Raw genomic sequence first — 24,011 nt, forward strand, 5'->3', positions numbered from 1 at the left:
TTTTGTGTAATATACATACTATACATACACACACACACACACATATATATATATATATATATATATATATATATATATATATATATATATATATATATATATATATATATATAATATACATACATACATACATACACATACATATATACATACATAGACTACTAATATTTATTTACTACAAGAATATCGATATCTTGTAATTTGATTTGTGAAAAGGCTGTTCAGCAGAAGTATCCCTAAGCACAGCCGTAAAAAAAAAATGTATTAATATTCATTGCCTTAGTAAAAGCAAGGTCCCTTGTCGCTTTGGCACAAAGCCAGTGTCATCTAACGGCCACAACAGTAAAATGATGTGGAAGAATTTGTAAATAACAAGGATTGGCATACTATGCCTTTTTCCTCATTCTTTTGAAAATTGGCATATTAACTTTAATATTTTTCTTTTCATTTTTAAAATGGTATAATATTGTTTGTACTGCGTTTGTTTTTAGTGAGCATGAAATATCTCTTGAACGAAACAACAGTTTACCGTAATATTTTTGTTTTAATAGTTTTGTCTTAGCCTTTTTTTTAAATTCTTCCTATTTTATTCCTTCTGAAAACCACTGTAATCAGTTTATTGAATCTGGTAAAATTGTTTTTTTCCTCACGTATTGTGAGGTAGCTTGATATTTGTGATTGCATATTCGCTGATATTGCTTCATATATGGAGGTCGATAGTGCACTGATATCTAACGCCGTTATGGACCTTAGATGGTCTGTCCCCTTCAGTCATTTTTCTTGATTAAAAGCCGAATGTCAAAACGATGGATTTTCTGCGGTTTTCATTATGTATGGTTGACAGTGCTTCATTTTATAACATTGCTAGAAATTCAGAATCTTCTAATTAAAATATGGGTAAGGAAATCATGTTATTGATAGGTTTTTTCTTTCTTTTCAGGTACGTTTATTTTAAGCCATGTTTGTATCAGGAACAATGCAGGTAAAGTGCATATTTTACAGTGTATGTGTGTGGGAGTGTTTTAAGAAGATCTGTGTGTGTATGCGTGACCTTTTCCACCGTATGCACTCGTTAAACACTAGTCTTTCTTCTGAGAAATGTGCGGGGAGCCCGTTATATTTTTCTGGAAGATTACCGCGTTATTTCCTCTCGCCTTTAATATGAATTCATTTTCTTGAGGTGTGCTCAATCCCATTGAGACCCTCTGCCACCTACCCCCGACTTCAAAGGCCTTTAGTTGCCGATTATAGCTTTTCCCCAAAAGTGAGTTAGCTGGACTCTTCAGAAAGACTTGTTTCCTTCAGGGCGAGAGGACGTGCTTGAGCTTTGTAAATCCATCTGTTCTTTTAATTCGTATTCGAAGGGCAGTGTATCCTTATCGGTAAAAAGGTTTCCCATCGTTTAAGTAGAGTTGTCCCTTTTTGCTTCCCTTTCGTAGACACTGGTAATAAAATTGCAGACAACAGGATTACGTGGTTGTTTTTTTTTTTTTTTGTCATGTTTACCCCATTGATGAATTCACCAGGTGCTCCGTTTTGGATACGGATTTTTTTCTTTTACATTTTTCTTTAATAATGTATATTATTCTGCCTCTTTGGTCCTCTTTGGTCCTTATAGATTTTTGGTCCTTATAGTTTTCCGGCTAACTTTTCTTATCGAAATAACTTTGCTTTTTAGGCAGAATAATTCGGTTAAAGGGAAAAGAAAAAATCCGTTCAAATCGGAATTTAATTTCTTGATTAATTTCTTGATCATTATGACCAAAAGCTTTTCTCGGGCAGTTAGTGACACATTATTTAATTAGCAGCTGGAGTTGAACTAAATTTATCAAGACGGTACTTTATTGTTTTAGATAGATCAGTAAGCAAAACTTTATGGTGAATTAATAAGTTGTTAAAATATAAAGGGTAATTATGACGTCTCAGTGTTCGAGTTTGTTTTTATACGCTGTTCTGCATTCTTGCAGTATCTGCAGTTACATAACTCAGATTTAAGCTGTTGGGGTGTCGTGATTTAAACCAAGGAAATACGGAGGGTTTATGTGGAAATTAAAAAAACATTTAATTCTAATTTTCTGCCCATAGACCCCACATAGTTATACCGTATAGACCTTGATAATGCTTTTGATGTCTAGAGACAAAACAAATAAGCGTACTAATTATGCCCATCTAGACGGCGTTAATTGTTCGTTCAGGAGGAGGGTGTGTGTGTCAGATAATCTGTCAGTGACACCTGGCTTCATTGGAAGAATTCCTGAAGTGGGTTGGGTCTGCCTAAAGTAGTTGGTTGTTGTTGTCGCGGTTGAAAGAAATTCCTACAGACAGCCCAGCGTGACAGAGGTATGTATGTTGATTTAGTGATGTTTATCAGATTGCGTAAGCATTCGTTGCAATGTTAGGGATAGTGATCCTTGAGTTGCAATATTATGGTGGTCATTTTTCAATGTTATATTTTAGCTTATTAGTTAAGGTGAGAGCTTTAATGTTGGAGTTTTTTTTTTTAACGTTTTGGTCTGTAATGTGATGTAATATAATATTCTAATATATTTTAAACAGATATATTATAATCAGTAAAATTTGATTATAATATTGTTTAAAATATATTAGAATATTATATATTTTAATTATAATATTCTATATATTTTATATATTATAATTAGTAAAATTTGAAGTACCGCAGTGAACGGGCAACAGCATTTAAAGTTAGCATGCATGAAGCCTCAGTCTCACGTCCAAGAATTCAAGTTGCATATATATATAGGTTTAGATATTTTGCTGTCAGTGGTAAGTGCCTCCTTAATCACCTACGGAAATGGCGTTCATAACAGATTCACGCTTTGTTTTTGTTATAGATTTGTTCAACCTTTTTCTTTGTTGTTAAATAGAAACTTAAAAGAATACGGCGCCAGTTGGGAGTAACTCTCTTTGTTTGTGCGTGCACAAACTATTTCTCCTGAAATAGTCTGCTTGCATATATATTAGAAGTGGTACTTTTTAAAAAGTATAGCGTGGCAGGTTTTTTTTATGCAACGTTAAGATATTCTTCAACTTTAATTACATGTGATCAGCTGTGGGAATAAGCCTCAAGGTCTGAAATTTCTCTCTCTCTCTCTCTCTCTCTCTCTCTCTCTCTCTCTCTCTCTCTCTCTCTCTCTCTCTCGTGCTAGGCCTGGTAGAAAGTTTTTTGGTGGGAGCAACTAACGTGAACAGACAAAAATAAATATATATATATATATATATATATATATATATATATATATATATATATATATATATATATGCGCAAAATAAAAATATGCACACGTTTTTATTTAATTTGTTGATAGCATGCATAAATGAAATCATTCCATATGTAAAATCAGTGAACATTTATATCTGTTTTTATTTACATGTTTGATAACGTGCTTGAATGAAGTCATTCTTTAAGTAATATCAATGTAAATTTATTTGTTTTTACTTACATTTGTTTGATAACATGCTTGAATGCTGTAAATTTGTTTTTATTTACATTTGTTTAATAACATGCATGAAAGCTGTAAATTTGTTTTTATTTAATTTGCTGATAAAATTTGTTTTTATTCACATTTGTTTGATAACATGTTTGACCGAAACAATTTTTTATGCAAAACCAAAGAAGAAATTCGAAACGCAGATAGATCACCAGTGAGGAAGAAATAGAAACAAAAGAAGACAGAACGCCGGTAGAAAAAGGTGGGGGCCTACACCCGCCCCGCCGCATATCGTGTGTGCTAAGAGCCTGTAATTAGCTCAAGTAATGCCTGCTCACCCTTCTTGCTCCGTCATTTCCATCTTGAGTGTGGTATCTTCCTCGGGATTTATTATCTCTTTATTATCTCCCCCATTTGTTCCGTTCCGCTGAGCAGCTGTCCAAGGCAGCAGCAGTAAGCTCGCTCTTCTGGGACGGTAGTTCACTGTCGCAGCTTAGGAATTGCAGCTGATGTGCACCGGTTTGCTAGCTCTGCTTACAGAGATAAAAGGAAGAAAATTATTTCGGCGGGTTTAAAATCTGTAAAAGAAGATATATATAGAATTGTGAGCTAAAATATCAAAGAAAGGGTTATTCTGAGTATGATAGAAATATTTTCTTTAAAAGTGTCGTAAAATACACATGGTTTGTATTAGAAGGGGGTTATGATAATAGAAAAAAAGCGTAAGGTTTGAAAGGTCGTATTATATTAAGACAAATACTGCGGTTAACATGATAAATATAAATAAAGAAATAAGGTTTGAAAGTAATTGTAAGATATATTTTGGAGGAAAAGATCCTGGTGGTTAAGGTTCTTGAGCATCGAGTTAATTATAAAAAAGAAAAGTAAATGGGAAAAGTACTTCAGAATAGTAATTCCCCTGTAATGATTCACAATGAAGAAATGCAGTATCTGCGAAGAGATGGGGCAAGCTGAAATACCCAGGTAGTGGTTAATGAGTTGGTTGCAAGTAATGACTGATGATTACATTGTGATAGGTATCTAAGTACTGACATAAATGTCAGTTTGATATGAGCTAAAAATCGATGTTTGCTTGTATACTTTTTTTCATTTTTTGTTTAGGTTGTTGTTGGAGGGGAGGGGAGAGGGCTTCGCTTTGAGGAAAGCACAAGAATTTTGTACACAGGAAATTTTCTCCCCCTTTTTTTCGAATTGCTTTGATGCAATACAAAGTGAAAACCTTGAAGCATCACCAGTGATGATTCTGGGGATGATATGAAAGTCGCTTGTGGTCACGCCTCAGCCTTTTGGTGGTCGAAAATTGACCTTCTTTTGGAGTGGAGACTATTAATACTTCCTGGATGATGATCGTCTGTGAGAGAGAGAGAGAGAGAGACGTGCTTAATATGAGAACACTTCTGAAGTACTACAGCTTTCATCCATTATCGTTACATGGCTTGTTAGCCTAAGTTACTTCATTTATCTCGAACAGTTCACATAATTCATAAAATCATTTAGAAATTTCGTCATACAGTAACTTAACCTTTCTTAATTATCTATCTTCAAGTGTCCTTCCTTTCTCAAGAAATTTCATAATCGGCCGAATTTCAGTCTTGTAGCTTAATTGGAAACTCGAGTTACTGACCACCTCCCAGAAATCTCGTTATGTACAGAGTCATTGACCACCCGAATTGTCTTGGGATTGGGTGGGGCAGGTTAGGACCTGCCAACTTACCAGAGGGAGAAACGAGCTATTATACAACTGTTAAACCCAGCGAAATATGACGAGTGGTCATTATGAATACGTAAAATTATCTTAAGTAGGGTTGAACGTTGGAGATTTTTCTCTCTCTCTCTCTCTCTCTCTCTCTCTCTCTCTCTCTCTCTCTCTCTCTCTCTCGTATGATAATATAATGTAACAGAACTTCTAACCTGTGCCTCGTACTGTATGACTATCAAATGAATTTGTTAAATGATTGTTATTGATTGAAGTTTTTTCTTTAGTTAAGTGATTGTTATTGATTGAAGTTGTCTTTGATTCCGTCACATGAAGTGCATATTATGCATTTGCTTTCATCACGAGGATAGTGTGTGTTTTTTTCACTTATATAAGTATATATCAGTTATGCCCATGAAGTAACAATATCTGAAAAGGAAAAGGAACCGGTTAGGGGAGTGTACACGATAAGTATTATTACGTAACATTCTGGGGAAAGGTTGAATTGTTGTTCATTAGTAATAAAACAGCCTATGAAGTCGTTGACTCTTTAACAGTTTCCGTCTGAAGGTGGTATACACCTCGTTTTTTCTTTAAACAACGAAATACAAGCAGTATCCAGAGCATAAATTTATTTGTGAAGTCTTGGGGAAAACTGTGAAAATGAAGCATAAAATTGAAGGGTATGAGGGCACATGACTGGCTTGGTAAGTATTGATACACTCTTTTTTATTTCAAAAGCATATATCGTGTATGGCCAACCTTTTAAGTTACTGGCGATTTCATAAGTATCAGCGGAAAAGGGTTAACCAGATGTAAGTATGGCTCATACTTTCACAGAGCTTATATTAATAAACCTCGTGGGAATTTCACCAATTCCTGCACATTTATGTTACTTTTTTTATGTAAGGTGACCTAAGCTAACTAAATGGACTAATTTTATGTGCCATGCCAAACGAGTTCAGTTAGCAGTTTTTTTATGCATAAGATGTGCTCTGGCGGTTTGCAGATTTATACTTTTTCTCTGGCTTTTAATAATGAATATAGTTTTTTTTTACACAGTTTTGGATCCGTGTAAAATTACATATTTATAATATATCCGCTTTATAATTATATATGTCGCCGTGAGCTGCAGTTTTATTATACTTTGTGACTGTGTTTACTGGAATACAGTAACAAATATAAACTGACGCTTGTATATTTTAACATGAGATGTACCTGCATGTATCAGATTTCCTACAGTAGCCTTGTAAAAAAAGATAGTTTCATTTAAATAAGGATTCTAAGCTTGTATGATTAATGCATTCATCAAATTTCGTGGTTTTAACCTTGTAGAGGTGTCCTTCACGGTCTTTCATGTCTCCCTCCATCTATGTAAATTGTATAAGAGGAAACAGAATGTAGGCGTGGCCTTTGGTTATGGAAATTCATAGGCATCGTCCTTGGGGAAAGTTTTTAAAGAGAATTTATAACACGCCCAAGGAAGTGAGTTCCGAGTGCATTCGTCCCTTTTTGGAACTCTCCTGTAATTATGACAGTATGTATTGATGGAGTCTCAACTCCAAGGACTGTTAAGTTACTTGAGTTATTTGGTAATTAAGTAGATTAATATCGAAACGACATTGTAATAATTTGAAAAAAAGTTCAGAAATTCATTTTGCTGCATCATGCATCACTGGTCGTACATCCATAAACTTGACTTAAAGGACCTTCAGAAGTTTCAATTTAGATTAATAATTTGAAGTGTAAATTAATTACATTCAATTGCGGTTATAATTTACGCCGTTACTGGTATAGACTCGGGAATATAAATGCATATTAAATTTTAGCGGTCACACTAGTACGTTAATCACCAAATTAATGCTGCTATCCTTGATTCAAGAAACCGAATCATTTCCTCCTTCGTCTTAAGGCAGTTTACTTTCCTTATTTGACTACAACTCCGATTTCGAATATTTTTTCTTGCTCTGCTTTGCTTCCAGCCTTGTCGCTGTCGACAAATGAAGCAAAACACCGATGACGACGCTTCCTCTCTTCCACTCGCCTCACCAAATCCTCGCCGACGATGCTCGAGTCATGGCTTCTTTGTGTGCTCACGAAATCTGGTCGTTAACGGCCTCAATCAGGTGTATTGGCGAATCCATTTTCTACCGGCGGATGAAGACAGCTGAAAAATGCTACTTCTCCACCGAGGAAACCCGAAGGGGTTTTGTCTCGTCGGAAGGCGATGAGGAGGCGCGGCCCTTTGATGGAACTCGTCGACGCCAACAAAAGGGACGAACAAATCGTCTCCCCTCAGCCTGCCGACCCTTGCGATCTTTCACGGATCCGCGCACAAAACGCGAATTTCTAGGCGAGCAATAACAAGCCCCGACGAGTATTAAGAAGCGGGATGACTGTTGATTCCAGCCTGACAGGATAATTTTGGGCCTGTTTGCCAGGTTAATGTTGATGGATGCCGCCAAAAAATGCGCTATTCATATGCGTCGACGCTGTTGCTTAGTTTGTCTGTCCATCCCTCATTCCAGTCTCCTCTTATTGAAGAGAGAAGTTTCTGTTCTCGTCGGCGAGTGTTCTTTGTATTCTCCGTAACTGCAGTCAGCTGGGACGATTACTTGGGCACCTTATGTTTAAAAGTGTACAGTAGGCTCGTATTACTCTGCAACCTGAATGTAGCTAAAGCTGAAATCAATTATTAGTTTTCCGTAAAGGAATACTATTGAGATGGCTTTTTGTCTGAACGTCCGCCCTCAGATCTTAAAAACCTGAAATCAATTTTTTGTTTTCTGTAAAAGAATACGATTGAGATGGCTTTTTGTCTGAACGTCCGCCCTCAGATCTTAAAAACTACTGAGGCTAGAGGGCTGCAAATTGGTATGTTGATTATCCACCCTCCAATCATCAAACACACCAAATTGCAGCCCTCTACCCTCAGTAGTTTTTATTTTATTTAAGGTTAAATTTTGTCATGATCGTGCGTCTGGCATCGCTATAGGTGCCAGTAACACAGGCCACCACCGGGCTATTGTTGAAGGTTTCATGGGCCGAGGCTGAGAGTTTCATACAGCATTATTCGCTGTATGGAAAACTCGATTGCGCCAAAGAAAATTGGGCGCAATTTTTACTTGTGTTTTGCAACCTCAATTTTGAGATGCATGTTAAGGCTGCACCTTTTGCGTTAGAATCTTCTGTTCTTGCAAAAACGACAAGTTGATACCTATTCAGTTGCTTACCACAAAGAGGCCTCTTCCATTATTTACGAGGCTGTTGCTTTTAGCAATTATCTCTCATCCTCAATGCAACGACTTTGCTTGCTTTCAGACTCCAGCCTAGGGAATGTCAGATTTCAGAACAGAACTTAATTTTGTTAATTGTTGAGTGTTGGTGTTCCCGCCTATAATACAACCCCGAGTGAATGACGTGTTACGTTTATTCTGTACCAATTTCCTTCGAGTAATAGAGATTAATTGCTGAATACGTATGTACGTGTGTTTATGGAGGAGAATATCTTTTGCATATGCGAAGCAACTCTAAAAGTGCCAGCTGATATGTCAGGGTAAGCGGACGGAAGATTAATTTTTACGAAAAAATATTCTTTTTCTGTAAGCTAACACAATAGCAATAACGGCAATTTTTGAGGTGCAATTAAATTTTATGAATTTTGCGGCAACTTTGTGAATTTTATGCAGGTGTTCAAATTGCTTAAAAGTGATCAGTATTTACAGTTTTAGACGGCTAGTAAATACAAGTACGGTTTATTTTTTACTCTAGAAGTTCGACTTCATGCTTGAGACGAACGAGTTTTTTTTAGGTTAGTTTATGTTTCGATATCCAATAGCAAATTTCGTAAAAAAATAATTTCAATAATAGTATTTAAATTATGAAGGTAGTTTTTTTTATTTAGGTTTTTTGCTCTTTTGAATTTGAGTTTTACCATTTAAGTGTCAGTTGGTGAATAATATTTTTACAGAGCGAAGTATTTTTGGTATAGGAACTAGGAAAGAATTTTTTCTCCAAGTATTTTATATAAACGGTTCCATTCGCAGATTTAATTTACTTTCTCGGGGACATATTTTACTTTAACTGTGACTAATGTGAAAGGACACAAGTGTGTAGAAATTTAATTTAAATTGCAAAGCGTCTCTCTCTCTCTCTCTCTCTCTCTCTCTCTCTCTCTCTCTCTCTCTCTCTCTCTCTCTGTAACACGCAAGCAAGCACAGTATTCTTGTCCTTGCTTTTTCTGGTGGTTACCGCGTGACAAAAAACGAAGTGTTTACTGAAAGAAAATTAAAATTTCTCTCTTATCTCCTTCCCGTCATGCGTCCCTATCATCGCGTTTTCCCCGTAGTCCCGATAAAGACACAAAAGCGCCTCGTATTCCAAAGACCTTGTTTAATGGCATGATCGCCGTGCTGGAGGGCTATACGTGGTCGGGAGTTTTCACGACCGCAGTGGGACATTGGGAGATCTGGATGATTCTTCCTTTAATTATCTCGCTCATCCGAGTTAAGGTTATTGTTGATGGCAATAATAACTCGATTCATCTCGCAAGGCCACCGCCCTTTTTCTTTTTCTTTCTTTCTTTTAAATCCTCCAAAGGCGTGGGCGTGGACTCAGATGCATTAGACAGATTCTAACTTATTGTTTACTTTTTTCGATTTATGCAGCCTTTGTGGAAGTGCTCCGTCATTTACCTTTGACTGTTTGTCATGTACACAGGTACAACAAGTATTTTGTGTGTGTGTGTGTGTGTGTGTGTGTGAGAGAGAGAGAGAGAGAGAGAGAGAGAGAGAGAGAGAGAGAGAGAGAGAGCGGGCCCTTGAATGCCAAGAATAGAATATCGAAAATTTATACATCCGTCGTTAAAAATCCATCATCATTATTGTCAACGTCATGATCATGAGGATGTTCGAATCATCCCCCCCCCTTCCCCTTCTCCCTCCCGTGGGGTCCGACTCCTCCCTTCTCTTCCCCCATTACCCTGCCCCTCCTCGCCCCCTCCCTGCAATCATACCCTTCGGGATCCGATTCCCTCTGCCCCTGATTAAGTTCAGTCGTCTGTTATTTGCTGTCGTTGGTGGTGGCTCTCATAGACATGCAATTGTGATCGATGTTCTGGGACGCGATTGTTATGGGGGTTTGGGATGTTGGTCATGTGATGCTACTGTTCCGTCTGTCTTTTGTTTCTTTTTAATGTTCCTGGCAAAGGTTGTGCCTTACTGATGTTCCCCCCGCCCCCGAAAAATCACTGACGCACGTGCATGTGCGCGCGAGAGATTATTACAAAAATAAGTGAGGCATGTCAAAAATAACACACTGACATGACTAAATCTGTATAATTCACGGCTGAGGACTTTCACGTTTTATGAATAATTTGTCTCCTTCACGGTCAGTTGTCTGTGTGGGACATAATAGCAAAAAAAATATGCCTGCTAGTTGTATGATCGAGTTCATCTAATTCATTCCCACAACAAACGCCGGGTTAACACGCTTACTTTATACAATGTACATTTCTCTTTCGTAATTTCCGTGTGAATTGATTATTGAAATTATAAGTTACAACATGCGTGCAATAAATGTATTCTTAAAACATGAGAATCTCACGAATTGATTTTAGTGTGTTCACTGCAAAACACCTTAATTTATTCCGCATTCTTTAAGAGCCCATTTTGAAATCCTGTCATGCCGCCTCACCGCAAAATTCCAGGTATTGATTACAAACCTGTCACTAATTGCACGCGTCACTCTCTAATGCACGATCTCTCAGGCAAACGCCGCATGGCCATTTAGCCAGCTACATCTCGAGCATCGAGAATGTAATCGTAGTTATTACGATCATGGTCTGGCAATCCAAAGGTTCATCACGGCATTGGCTTCATGATAGAGACACTTCCTGGACTTAGAGCTTTCATGGTCATTAAGAACATTACAAAGCTCCGGTGATTTCATCATCGTCGTCGCTGTTAATGAAGATGCTGTTTTGTGTGTGTGCGTGTGTGCGCGTGTGTCCTCGTGTTTCAAGAGTCCCTGTGATCGGCGCGTGCGTAGAGCGAATTTCAAGTTCGTTCGATTGTATTTTGAATATAACTTTGCTCCTTCACAAATACAAACCTTCGTTTTTTATATGATTTAGCTTGCGAATGCGAAAGCTAAATCCCGTGTAAAGAACTTCGGGTGTGTATGTTATGAAAAATACAAGTTACTTTAAAAATTTGCTATTTTTGTAGCATGACGTTTTGTTTCATTGGGTATATTATTGTCTGATAATCATTTATTACGTTATTAGGCGCTCGTTCGGTAGCTTTCAGGATATTTATTAAGTTATATTGATACGATTGTGTTTCATAATACAGGATCTAGTACATTTTTCGAAAGTTTGTAGATAAAAAGAAGCAAATTTTTTCGGAATAACAAGAATTTTTTGTATAAAACTCGGTATCCATAAACAGCTCTGCTCTTGACCTTATGTCAAGTCAAAATTTCCTTTCTTTGTAAATATACTCGTCTACCTCCATACATAAAAAAAGTTTATTATATTTTATACTTTGATAAGAGTCAGTATTGTGTTGTGGATTTTTTCCATGTTGCGTTTTAAATCTTGTTAGATACCTTTTAGGCTCCATAAAAATCTAGTTCTTTTAAGTTTATGCAGAATACTGAAATAAATATCTAGTTCATTTCAGTTTTTGTTAAATACTGAAATATCTAGTTCATTTCAGTTTATATTAAATACTGAAATAGATATCTAGTTCATTTCAATTTATGTTAAATACTGATATAAATATCTTTTTCATTTCAGTTTGTGTTAAATAGTAAAAAATTCCCAAGTTATATTCTCCCGAAGCAAAGATATAAATACCTTTGTTTAGCCTTCCCTCTTTATTGTTAACGCCCTCGTTTGGTTTATCAGCCATTTGTAATTTTATAGAATAGATTTTTCTGTCGCAGTTGTTTTTAATTAAATGCATATTAATTTCGTGTTTAAGGCAAACTTGGTCGTCCGCTTTCTAAATGAGCCGCAGTCAAAGGCATCTGACAGTTGCTCTTATATTTTCTTATCATTGCCTGATACAGCAGTTTACAAGTTTTTTTAAGCCCCACCCAAAAAACTGGTAAATTAGTGTATCAGGAAATGATAAGAAAAGGCAAGAACAACTTTAAGATTACAATAATATATATTAAGATAAATATATATATATATAATTTATATATAATATATATATATATATATATATATATATATATATATATATATATATATATATATATATATATATATTATATATATATATTATATATGTATGTATATATATCCTATAATAATAAAATATATAAGTGGAACTTTCTTGTTTGTATGTATGTGGCTGTATGGGTGAAGTAGGTAGGGGATCGGGAAGGTAGGGGAGACATGACACATCCGCCCTCCTCCTGCAAACCCGTTTGTCCGCCTCGGGTGGGGGTGGGATAGGTAGGGGATCGGGAGACATGATGGGCCGCGCCAACTTCCAGCGCAGTGTAGTGCGCGGCATCAAGTTCGTATACGTGTAATGTATCTAATGAAAAGATCCCATGGAAATTATAGCGTTATATTTCGAAAACAGCTGTCATCCTCAACGGACAGGTGATGGATTAGGAATTAGAGAACGGTGCTGTATATACAGTTCCAGAAGTCGGCCAGTACGTCACTCTTGTTGACAGCTTCTTCTTAATCTTCTAAAACACTGGTTGGGAGAAGATTTTATTAATCCCAGGCTCCTTTTGAGAGGTTCATCGTATATCTTTAATCTGTGCTGATTCTACCATCTGGCTTTTGAACCGACAATTGCTGCTATAAATTATACGTAACACATTCCAGTTTATATTATGACATTCCAGTTTATATTATGATTGGAAATATATATATATATCTCTCTCATTTACTAACAAGGCTGTTTTTCTAGGGAATTCGATATTAATGGGTTATATGTGGGTTTATCTCTCTCTCTCTCTCTCTCTCTCTCTCGTTTTATATATCTTTTTATTTTTCTCAAATCTGAGCTGTAATGTCTTCATGCTTCATTGGACCAAGTTTTAACACATGCGAATCCAGTCCACGCCTCACATAGTGTCATTTTTTCTTGATTTACGATGGTTTACTATATATTACAAAACCACTGAAGCAGGTGATCAGTGGGGCTGTACTTCCGTATGTAACTCTGCAAATTTTGATAAGTCTCCACTGTAAAAGCCTTCCGGTAAAGAAAAGGTTTATGTGAAATGGAGGAATCATTCGATTAAAAGATATTGGGAAAATCTCTAGCCCTATGTAATTTGGCGTTTACCTGTCCCCTGGCCAGACTTTAGTGTATGTTTTATATCGTATTTGCTATTTTGTTTGTTTAAAACTGGGTTTTAGTACAAGACTCCTTGTGGATATTTTACACCATGAATGTAGTTGGTATATGATTTCAAATAATTTTAAATCTTTGCTTAGGTGACATCACATTAAATTGTATAATTCTAGCAGTAAAATGTATAAAAGACAAAAAAATAATGCTTGTGTGAAAGGAAGTTGAAGAAGCTAATTCTTTAACAAATGGGTCGTCTTTTTTTTATTTTTTTTTATTTTTAGTCTTAAAAAATGTTAAAAATCGTCTTCCTTCGTCATCCACCAGTTTTCCAGATATTAGAACAAACCTAATCGCCATAACATAGAGCATTAAGGAATATTTGACAGCGATTTGGAAGTGCATTCATTTTCCAACACTCAATAGGATGTACAATGAAGGTCGCAGGATAGAGTTAGGAGAGGGGGAGGGAAGCACAGAAGAAACAATGGTAACCCTGTGAATTCTGTCTCCTCAAATAGGTACCATTTGATGGAGAACCTTGTGGTTTTTCTAACAGTCTCTTCCCGCGTGTGAATTTCGTATTGCGAAGATTGCATCGGCGATAACGGTGCACTTTGCCAAATGATAGTAGTACATATCATGGTGGCTGATGGTGGTACCCTCGTCTAGAGATTATGGTACGTGCGCACCTATGCAAGTGTTGCTCTTCGTGTGCGCTGGCGCGCTCGAATGGGTTGGAAGGGAGAGAGAATTAGCGGTAGTTAGGGGAAGTTGCGATTAAAAATTGGTTTGGGGCTTGGGTTCAACTCGGCCCCACCCGTCAACCAACTGTTTTGGCCTTGTATCCTTCGGAAATCCTCCCCCTCCCCTGCCCCAGCTTACTTCCTTATCCCCTATCCAACCCTTATCCTTATCCAGTAGTCCCCCTCTCCCCCCCCTCTCTCTCTCTCCCTACCCCTACCCCTTTCACCTTATGCATCCCTCTATTAATTACAGTGCATACCTCTCACCCCCTTACTCCTACACTGTCCTTCCCTCTCCTCCCCCGCCCAATAATACCTTTTATGTTCAAAACTGAACCATTGTTAATTACCGCGCCATTACTCGCATTCACTCCCGGATACAATATAATAGCGTGTAAGCTTATGCTTCAGTGCTTATAAATATGCGGATAAGAACCATTTCATAAAAATGAAAGAGGGGGGGAGGGGAGAGGTTGGGGGTCAAGTGGAAAATAATTTACTTGTTTTACTGTAATACGTGACAGGAGTAATTGGTGCTTTTATTTAAGAGTAGACAGAGTGTTAGAAAAAATAAATCAGCATTTTATCTTTAAAAATGAGAACGATTGAATTGATTGAGGAACTAATTAAATCTGAATGGTCCTGAATAAACGGTTCCCATTTCGTTCCTTTGAAATGCGACATTCTAGAACCGATTCTTCTAATCTGAGAAATTCTTAAATTGAATCAACTAGTTTATATAGGGCAAGCGCATCTAATTTGCTGGCGAGAAAGAAGAATTTGCCCTCGCAGGAGACTTTTTGTGATCGGATTACAGATGGGAGACGCACATTAGAAGTTTGGCCGACGAGTTCTAATTAATTAGAGAGGAAACCTGTCGTCGGTTTTTCCTCATCAGTACCATGAACTATCTCTGTCGTTTATTTGGAAGAGGTGTTTTGTATGAGTGTGTGTTCGTGCGCGTGTGCTCTTGTATGAGAGAGAGAGAGAGAGAGCGCTGGGTTTGGGGAATGGGAAAAGGAAGGTTTAATTTGTTGGGTAAAAAAAAAAAGTCTAGACCCTTGAGAAATTTTAAAGTGTTTCGAACAAAAATCTAATTGAATACTTGCGTTTACTCAGAACAAAGTTATATGCCACGTAGTTATGAGGATACGTATATTTTTGGGCTAGTATTAGCCAGCTGAGAGAGAGAGAGAGAGAGAGAGAGAGAGAGAGAGAGAGAGAGAGAGAGAGAGAGAGAGAGAGAGAATCGATTCCCTCAATGCGACACTGCACTGTGGAGTGAGTTAAAAAAATCAGTCAAGGATGCCAAGAATTCTGACACATTTTGTTTTAACATTTATCTAATTTACTCTTTATGCCGTCGTTATCTATTTAAAAACATTAATTACCCTAAATTAGGTGTTTTCGAATAATCTAAAGATTTATCAGATTTGTCCGTGCATTTTTATAGTGTATAAATTACAACCTTGTAAACAGCATAATTACTGAACAGCATTACACACCCTATAACACTTTACTGTACCTTTTGTTTGATCTCTCTTCCTGTTTCTATCTTTAAACACTGATGAATGCTGAGTTGATCTTGTAATTAGAGTTTTTGTTACAGTGCAAAATGTTTTTCACTCAAGCAATGAAAAGACTTGTTAATTCCTATGAAGTGATAGGTGTAGTGTAGTTGCACTTCAGGTGCGTAACTAAATCCACATGTACCCGAACTCATGCTTGCTTTTGTTTCAGCAAGCATAATTAGTTTTTAAAAAGAATTCCAATCACTTACAGGTCTTTACCCCAAATGGAGGAATACACAACCAAAATACGTTGTTCTAAAACTAGGCTTGTGGTCGTGGTCTAAAAATTGGTTTGGATATGTATTTAGATATGGGTGACCTTAAGTAACCTTACATGGTGTTGGGTCGTTCCCACTTAATCAAGGAAACAATAGAAAAACTGGAGTCTTGAGAGTGGAAGGTGGATGACGTTAACAAATTTCTCTCTCTCTCTCTCTCTCTCTCTCTCTCTCTCTCTCATACAAGAGCGCACACGCACGAACACACACACAATATTTTTCTGTCAGGAGGAAATTTAGGAATTGAATCATTTCTCTCTCTCTCTCTCTCTCTCTCTCTCTCTCTCTCTCTCTCTCTCTCTCTCTCTCTCTCTCTCTCTCTCTCATACAAGAGCGCACACGCACGAACACACACACAATATTTTTCTGTCAGGAGGAAATTTAGGAATTGAATCATTCCGTCGAAATATTCAAAGTATTTAGTAATTTGAAAATTAAGGAACGGTATATTTGAGTCAGTATTAGTAGGTTTCGAACCAAATTGTTTAGTGTTCACATTTGAGATAGCAGTAGGACTCAGGTCCTTCAAACAGCTCGTCTTTGTGTCTCCTTTCATTCTCTTCGGGCCTAGGCTTGGTATATTGGTAAATGTACTGTTGGTACACACTGAATTTGTTATATGTCGATTATTAAATTCCTGTTGTATGCATTTTTGGATACCCAGTAATTGATTCTGAAGGCATGACTGACCACAGTGAAGTACCTCCAAGATTTAACTTCCTTGGCTAGAAACATCGAATCCGTAATTGTGATTCCACTATTGTGAAGAAATGAGAGTTCCGCATCTGCTGTATCAGAAAGGCATCAAAAGCAATCTTGCATTGCTTTAGTAATGTGTCGAAAGTTTGTGACAGGACGATGCTGTCGTGCGGGCCCTTCCGGTCGAAGACTGAGAACAAAAGAAAACAGTTCGGAAATACTTTGCTGGTCTTTACAGCCGTATTGAAGTTAAGACCGGAGGCTTTCACAGCGACGCCATGAAAATGGAGGGGGATTGGTTGGGTCTTTGTTTTCGGGAAGTTTCCGAAATGGTCGGGATGACCAGCTGGCTGCCGTTTCTTAAAAATGGGAAAAGTTCCTCGAAATAGAAGTTTTAATATTACACGGGTCTTCCAGTGATTACGGAATTTTTTTCTTTAATAAGATCAACACATTTTGTTTTTATCCATTGCTGCCTCCTTGGGAGAAACGTACCCTCATAAAAAAAAAACTAGATAGGTATAAATATAACATCGAGGACCCGATTTTTTTTTCGTAGTAGGAGGTGCTTAAAGGGTAGTAGGAGGCGAAGAGGCATCAGGCTATGAAGAGGAGGTCGGGGCACGGGCCTGGGGCAGGAGGGGGTAAGGGCGGGCAGATCAATCAGCACCAGCAGGATGCTCTGCAGGATATGCACTCGTACCGCCAGGAAGGTCGTGATCCTATGCATGACGTCACAGGGTGGTGATGTCTCTCTTGGATGGCCGTCCTCCTAGCGGTTAGAAGAGGCCGTCGCCGTAATAAGTTTCCATTTGCAAACGACATTTTTGCGACGATTCTGTAGACGTTCGCGAAGGTTTTGTGGTTGCTCGCTCTGCGGACTCTACTACGTCCGCGGGTTTCGTATTTTCATACTTGATAAGAAACCGCCAGAAAATGTTTGCTTTAAGCGCGGTCGTGGGGAATGTCCTTGAGCATAGCAGTTGGTTTATGGGGCGCCTGTGCCTTGAACATATAGCAAGTGTTTATTGCATCTGGAGTGGCTACTTGCAAAATTTGATTTAGATTGTTGTTCAGGATTTGATTTTTTTAATGGTTGGGTCTGAGTGTTCGGGCAGAATATCATCTAGCATGTGGTCCCGGATTTGAAATGGACGCCACATATCATTTTGGGCGGTTCCTAAATGTCGGTTCGAATAACGTGTGTTTAAAAAAGTGGCAGAATGCGACAGGATCTAGCGAGTGGGAGGCAGGTGGGGTTAAATTTTGAAGGTGATGACCTTATAATTTATATCTGTATTTATATGTACATTGTATATATACGCTGTGATTTTAGCAAGAGAAATATATATATAATAACTTTGAGGTTAGCCAGTTTTACTTGTCTTCTAAGTAGTCTTTGGGAATTTCCCTTTTTTTTCCTCAGCATGAGGTATTTTTTTCCATACAAGACAAAAAAAAAAAAGCTGATCGGCATTTGTATTTGCATCTGAGGGAAATTAAGACTCTCTTAGCTCTCATCATTAGCATTTGGATGGACTGCGCCGATCATTTGTTAAGCCATAAATAGAAATTTGACAATAAGAGCGGTGGTTGTCCTTCCGTGGTTGTCGTCACAAATTTAAATATTTTTTAATTCTCGGAATTAAGATTTGTTAAAAAATTTCATTATGGTGGAGGACGCGCAGTGCAATTAGCTCCTTCCTAGTATATAACGTCAACGAGATAATTATGGCCGTTTAATGCTGCTGTAATTTTGATGTTCAAGGAACATTAAAATTAAGAATGCAAATGCAGGAGGCTGTCTGCAGGTTCGTCTTCCACACTGTATATAATTCTCTGGTTACTGTCAGTTAGGTAATTCCAGAATTCTTTACTAGTTATTAATGTCATAGTAATATTTAATTAACATGATTTTTTAATAACGATTAGTGTGGGGGTTATTAAATAGATTGGTGAAAATCCTCAAGAAATACAGAGAGAGAGAGAGAGAGAGAGAATTTTGTTCATTTGTAATAACGACTCGGTTTCGTAGCAAAATAAATTTGGCGGCGAAAATCCTCAGGAGAGAGAGAGAGAGAGAGAGAGAGAGAGAGAGAGAGAGAGAGAGAGAGAGAGAGAGAGAGAGAGAGAGAGCTTTGTTCATTTGTAATAACGACTCGGTTTCGTGTGGCAAAATGGATTTAGCGGCGAAAATCCTCAGGAAATACGGAGAGAGAGAGAGAGAGAGAGAATTTTCTTCATTAAAGTATTGTAGAAACTGACACTGGAATTTCAATGGGGAAAACTCCACCCATTTTGAATCTTAGAATAAGTCGTACATTAACACGCCACCCTGAGTTCCGGAATAAATAGCGGAACTCCGTTCAATAAAATCCTGTCATTTTTTTCATGTAGTTACTATGTAGGGGCTTGCCAGTTATTCAGTCAACGAAATCTCTCTCTCTCTCGCCAAGGTCGTGTCCTCGTCTCCCCGGGTCCTTGGGCGTGTTGGGTGCTCATATATAGACTTTCCCGAGCTTTGCAGCTTCCCTGCGAAGACCGAGTATACTGTATCCAACATATCCGCCTGGCAGGGTGGGTAAGGGCAGGGTAAAAAAAAAACAAGTAATATTTACCAATTGTACGTTTTACGGGCCAAAGTTCGTTATCTACTTAAAATATATTTTTATGTATTAATGGGATTTAGAATTATGCAGTAATCATATATGTATCATAATTATTAATAGTCAGTAAAAACATATTACCTTTGTAATGATGGGAATTTCAGTTGTTATGCCTTGGTAATATGTATTATTATTCAGGTGATAAAAAAAATTATGCAATATTATGATTTAGAATTGTTATCCAGCAGTAATATGTATTATAATTACTATTAATAAGAACATCATGTTCTTATTATTAAGTAAAATAATAAATAAGTAGAATTTTTTTAAGTTAAAATCCAGTCTTGTGCGCTGTAGTATACTTGATAAAACCTATCAAGTTTCACCTGGCATCGTCCAGCCAGGGGTGATAGTCCTTCTCATCACTGCCTCCTATTTAGGTATGCAGAATGATATGATGGTATCATGGTCCGAGCTTCGGGATTGTGTATGTGAAGTCGCCTTAAGCTAAGAAAATGCGGTAATTCGTATTGTAGTCAAGAAAATGCATTTCTCTTTACTGACCAGAGATTCTATTCTCTCTCTCTCTCTCTCTCTCTCTCTCTCTCTCTCTCTCTCTCTCTCTCTCTCTCTCTCTCTCTCCTTTTCCTGCTGCAGGTTTTTCAGAAAATCATTTCGTTTCTTATCTTTTAATTTTTGAAAGGTATCCATGCGATCATGCGAGGAAGCGTGCTCCCTAACGACCCTCCTGTATGCATAATTACTATTTAAAGATAGTATCTGGTGGTATCGAAGGTGGAAATATTCAATAAGGGCCATGCCCCGACATACCCTTCCTCACGCATGCCGCGATACCCCGTGAGGGTTCGGGGCATGGAAAGGGCTCCGGGAAGGAAGAATTCTCTTTAAAGACACCGAAGGGAGTGACATGATTCCCGTTAGGAGTCTCCTGACACAGATGGCGGCTTTCGCCGGTCAGTTTTATTTTATAATTTAATTTAATGGGTATTGGAAAATGTGGTGGTTGTGCTTGTTATTTTTGTTTCTAATGCAGAGAATGGTGAGTTTCGTTTATGGGTAACGCTGCCTGCAACTCATTGCTATGTATTTTATTTTTTAAATTTGAATTATGTGCGAGTATTTTCAGAGAGAGAGAGTTTATTTTTAAAGAGAGAGAGAGAGAGAGAGAGAGAGAGAGAGAGAGAGAGAGAGAGAGAGAGAGAGAGAGAGAGAGGCCTCGCTGTATGATGTCGTGATGGTAGTTAACAAAAGAGGGTAGAAGGTTGAGTTTATGTTGAAAATGACGAGACCCTTTGGTGTCTTTGTGTTGTTTTTTCTATTATATTTTGTATATTCGAGGCTGCTTTAGTGTCCTTAATTCACTTCCGCTATATTAAATCTGGGAGTTGACTAACTTAGATGAGCTAATTCATTTACAGTACAGCAGCTGTGATGCATATTTACTTTTATTTTTCTATTTCTCAGCATTTTCTTTGCAAAACCTTATTCATTTATAACATTACCAGAAATGCATTATGAGACATGAAAACCATAAAAAGTATATATACTGTGATTACTCTACTGGAGAGACTTTTTGTTTTCAGTTGTCTGTTTAGTGAACTTGCAAATAGAATAGTATTGCTGCCCTTGTCCATATCATGGAAGTATAGTGGTGAACAATATCCTATTGTCATTTTGTGTAGAACCCATACATTTTACCGCTGTTAAACCTCTAGCCTTGAAGTGAGAAAGTAAAGGAGTTTTGTTTCACTTTGGTTTTATGTACAACCCTCCACAGGAATTGAAAACTTACACGAGGAAAGTAATGATCTACGTCCGTCTGTCCCTAAGGACCAGAAACACTCGTCAAGCTTCCAGTCAGAGAGGCTTGAAGCTGAAGGACAGGTTGTTATGTAGTGGCTCTATAGGATTCATAATGACGACAATGACGGTCATTACAGTCTCGGCTATTATGTCGACAACCTTCGTCGCCTTTTGTCGAGGATAATACTTCGTGATTTCTTCTTCCTCTATCTTGGAAGTTTTCTCATTCAGGAGAGAATATGCATAAGGGCAACGTAATGAAATGATAAGGAAGAACTTGAATGTAAAAGAACGAGAGAGAGAGGAGTCTTGTATATCGCGAATTGTAGCGTGGTAGCCTGGTAGCCTAAGAGTATTTATTCAACATCTTATAACTGTATAAATCTTGTATAGCGTATTCTCTTGTTTGGACGCAGCCAGAATAATTAGATCATTTTGTGTTTTTTTTTTAAGTCGAGATAAAAAAAAACTCGTGGTTAATCACTGTCATTTGCATTCTGTTGGTGAGACCTCCTTTCTAAGAAGAACCAAAAAAATTCCTAATGTTCATGAATGAACATCCTAGTCCTTGATAAACTGTTGAAGTCCTCGTAAGGGGATATCCAAATCATCGGCATTTTTATTAAAATTTAATTCTCTCTGCAAAAAAAGCCGGATGCAGCTAATAGGTATGGATATTAAACTAAACTTCTTAGAATTTGAGACCAGGATCGTGAAAAATTATACAAAATGTCGACTTCATTATCATTGTTGCATGAGGGCAGGCTTAAAGGAAATATAGTGATATTGGTGTATAATTTTAAGCTGAATTGTTCGTTATTGTAGTACGTTCGATTGTGCAATAAATAACTTTAAAGTATATCTGAGAAATTAATAATTTCCGAATAAAAAAAAGTCTAGTGGAACAAGTTCAATCCTCGAGTGAGACTGGGTTAAAAATAGCTCCTCCGACTCTGTCCATATGGACGATGGTTCTGGGATGTCCCATTGTGGCCACGTCGCGCAAGGACTTCCCTCCATTGTGCATGGCAGACCTAGCACAAAAGATGAAAGGGAATAGAATTGCGCCAGATAATCAATCATCGGGAGAGTTGATGCGTAATCTTGAAAAATTAGGGTGTTCATTATAAACTGCAAGGCCTTTGAGAGAGAGAGAGAGAGAGAGAGAGAGAGAATGTAAATTGCTCATTCATCTCAGTGCTGTTATTTCTTTGAATTACTGTAGCTGTGGTAAAAACTTTTAAATATTAAATGTGTCAGATAAGATGTTTTCAAGATTGTTCTCTGATCGAGTTAAATTTTTTATACCAATTTTACGCCACATGTGACGAGTATAATAAAGTCTTTTCTACCCTTATATACCATCATCACTGTTGCAACTTACATTTACGAAGACCTAGAGTAAATATGAAGAATAAAACCGAAGACAATTGTGTTCCTTTTTTTATATGTTCAGTACTCGCATTTTCTACCCAGATAAGTTTATAGAACCTACTACTTGATATCCATGTAGAACCATACTCGTTGATAACCATATGTGTATTCAGTTGAAATAGAAGTGTTTGCTTGAAAAATTCATTTATAATCAGGAATTGGATTCTTTTATTGAAAAACCGGTAAATTTATTAGTTTGTTTCCCGAGTACTGTTATTTTAATTGTGGAGTGGTAGTTTAATTTGTTGTGGATTCAACAGATTACATAAATTTTTATGTAAGCGGAAATGATCGAGATTAACTTTTTTCATTTGCGTGTTGATGGTTTTGTTATTCCGGTTAATAATTTAGCATGGATTTATGCTCATAATTTGATGTTTTTGAAAACGGATGTGTACGTGCCTTAATTAAGTTTTTAATTTTCTTTTCAGCGTGTTGGCGTGAGCGAGGGCGTTAGCTGTGCCCCAGTGCTGCTTAAGGTACCAGCCCCAGCTAAGCGTTCAACCATGCATCCTAATATGACATCCAAGGAGGTGAGAACAAGTCTATCTATCGCAAGTTCCTTAAGCAGGACTTCATAGTCATATAGGTCAGATGAATATTTATGTCAAAAATATAAGACTTATTTCTTGGATAAGAATTCATTTCCCGTTTTGGCAGAATCAGTACTGTTACTTTTTATTTTCTCGTTTAATTAAATATTACAAGTCCAAAATAGAGAGGACTTTCCGTGGATAGAGAGTTCATTTCCGGGTTTATATTTTATATTTATATTTCTGCGTTTTGACAGTAGGTCAGTTATGTTCGTATGTATGTTTTTACCCTAACAATTTAAAGTGATAATTTTACAATGAAAAGTTATTTCATCTGTATATACTTTAACAGACCGACCTATTTTAATATGCTTGATGTGTCTATTAAGCTATATTTTTAAAAGACGCCTCTTTTGTCAATACATGAAATATGTAGAGGATGAAATAAATGCTTATGTAAGTACTTACCCATTTTTGTCTCCGGTGCTTTTTAGGCTGAGGTTCCCCCTGAGCAGGTGGAACCAGTGGACCTTAGCGTAAGGACCACGAAGACGTCAGCCGATTCTCAACACACAAACTGCAAGACGCTCAAGGATCACCCTGGAGTCGTCCTCAAAGTACCCACATTCCCACCCTTCACCCTTCAGTCTCTCGGCCTCGACCTCTCACTGAGAGCCGGTAAGTGACGAAATGTTTTTGTAGGGTTTCAAAATTCTGGTGCGGAGTGCTCGCATGTATAACAAGAAGGCCCGTGTAGCAGAACAACAGTTTTTCCTTTTGAATAGGTGGGACTGTATTGGTTAAATTGAGTTTGTTAGGTACCCATG

General features: G+C 37.4%; 1 protein-coding gene across 6 annotated transcripts in view; it reads left to right on the forward strand.

Moving 5' to 3' along the window:
• The window catches only part of LOC136830786 (Krueppel-like factor 8), a 196,598-nt gene that overhangs the window by 158,071 nt on the left and 14,516 nt on the right, over nucleotides 1–24,011 (forward strand). For all 6 annotated transcript variants that reach the window (XM_067090707.1, XM_067090706.1, XM_067090708.1 and 3 more), the window contains 2 exons: nucleotides 23,083–23,184; nucleotides 23,679–23,862. In XM_067090707.1, coding sequence (XP_066946808.1) covers nucleotides 23,158–23,184; nucleotides 23,679–23,862 — 211 coding nt within the window. In that variant the 5' untranslated portion in view covers nucleotides 23,083–23,157. The remainder of the gene's footprint in view (nucleotides 1–23,082; nucleotides 23,185–23,678; nucleotides 23,863–24,011) is intronic.

This window comes from Macrobrachium rosenbergii, chromosome 47 (assembly GCF_040412425.1).
Source record: "Macrobrachium rosenbergii isolate ZJJX-2024 chromosome 47, ASM4041242v1, whole genome shotgun sequence".
In the NCBI taxonomy this organism is placed as follows: Eukaryota; Metazoa; Arthropoda; class Malacostraca; order Decapoda; family Palaemonidae; genus Macrobrachium; species Macrobrachium rosenbergii.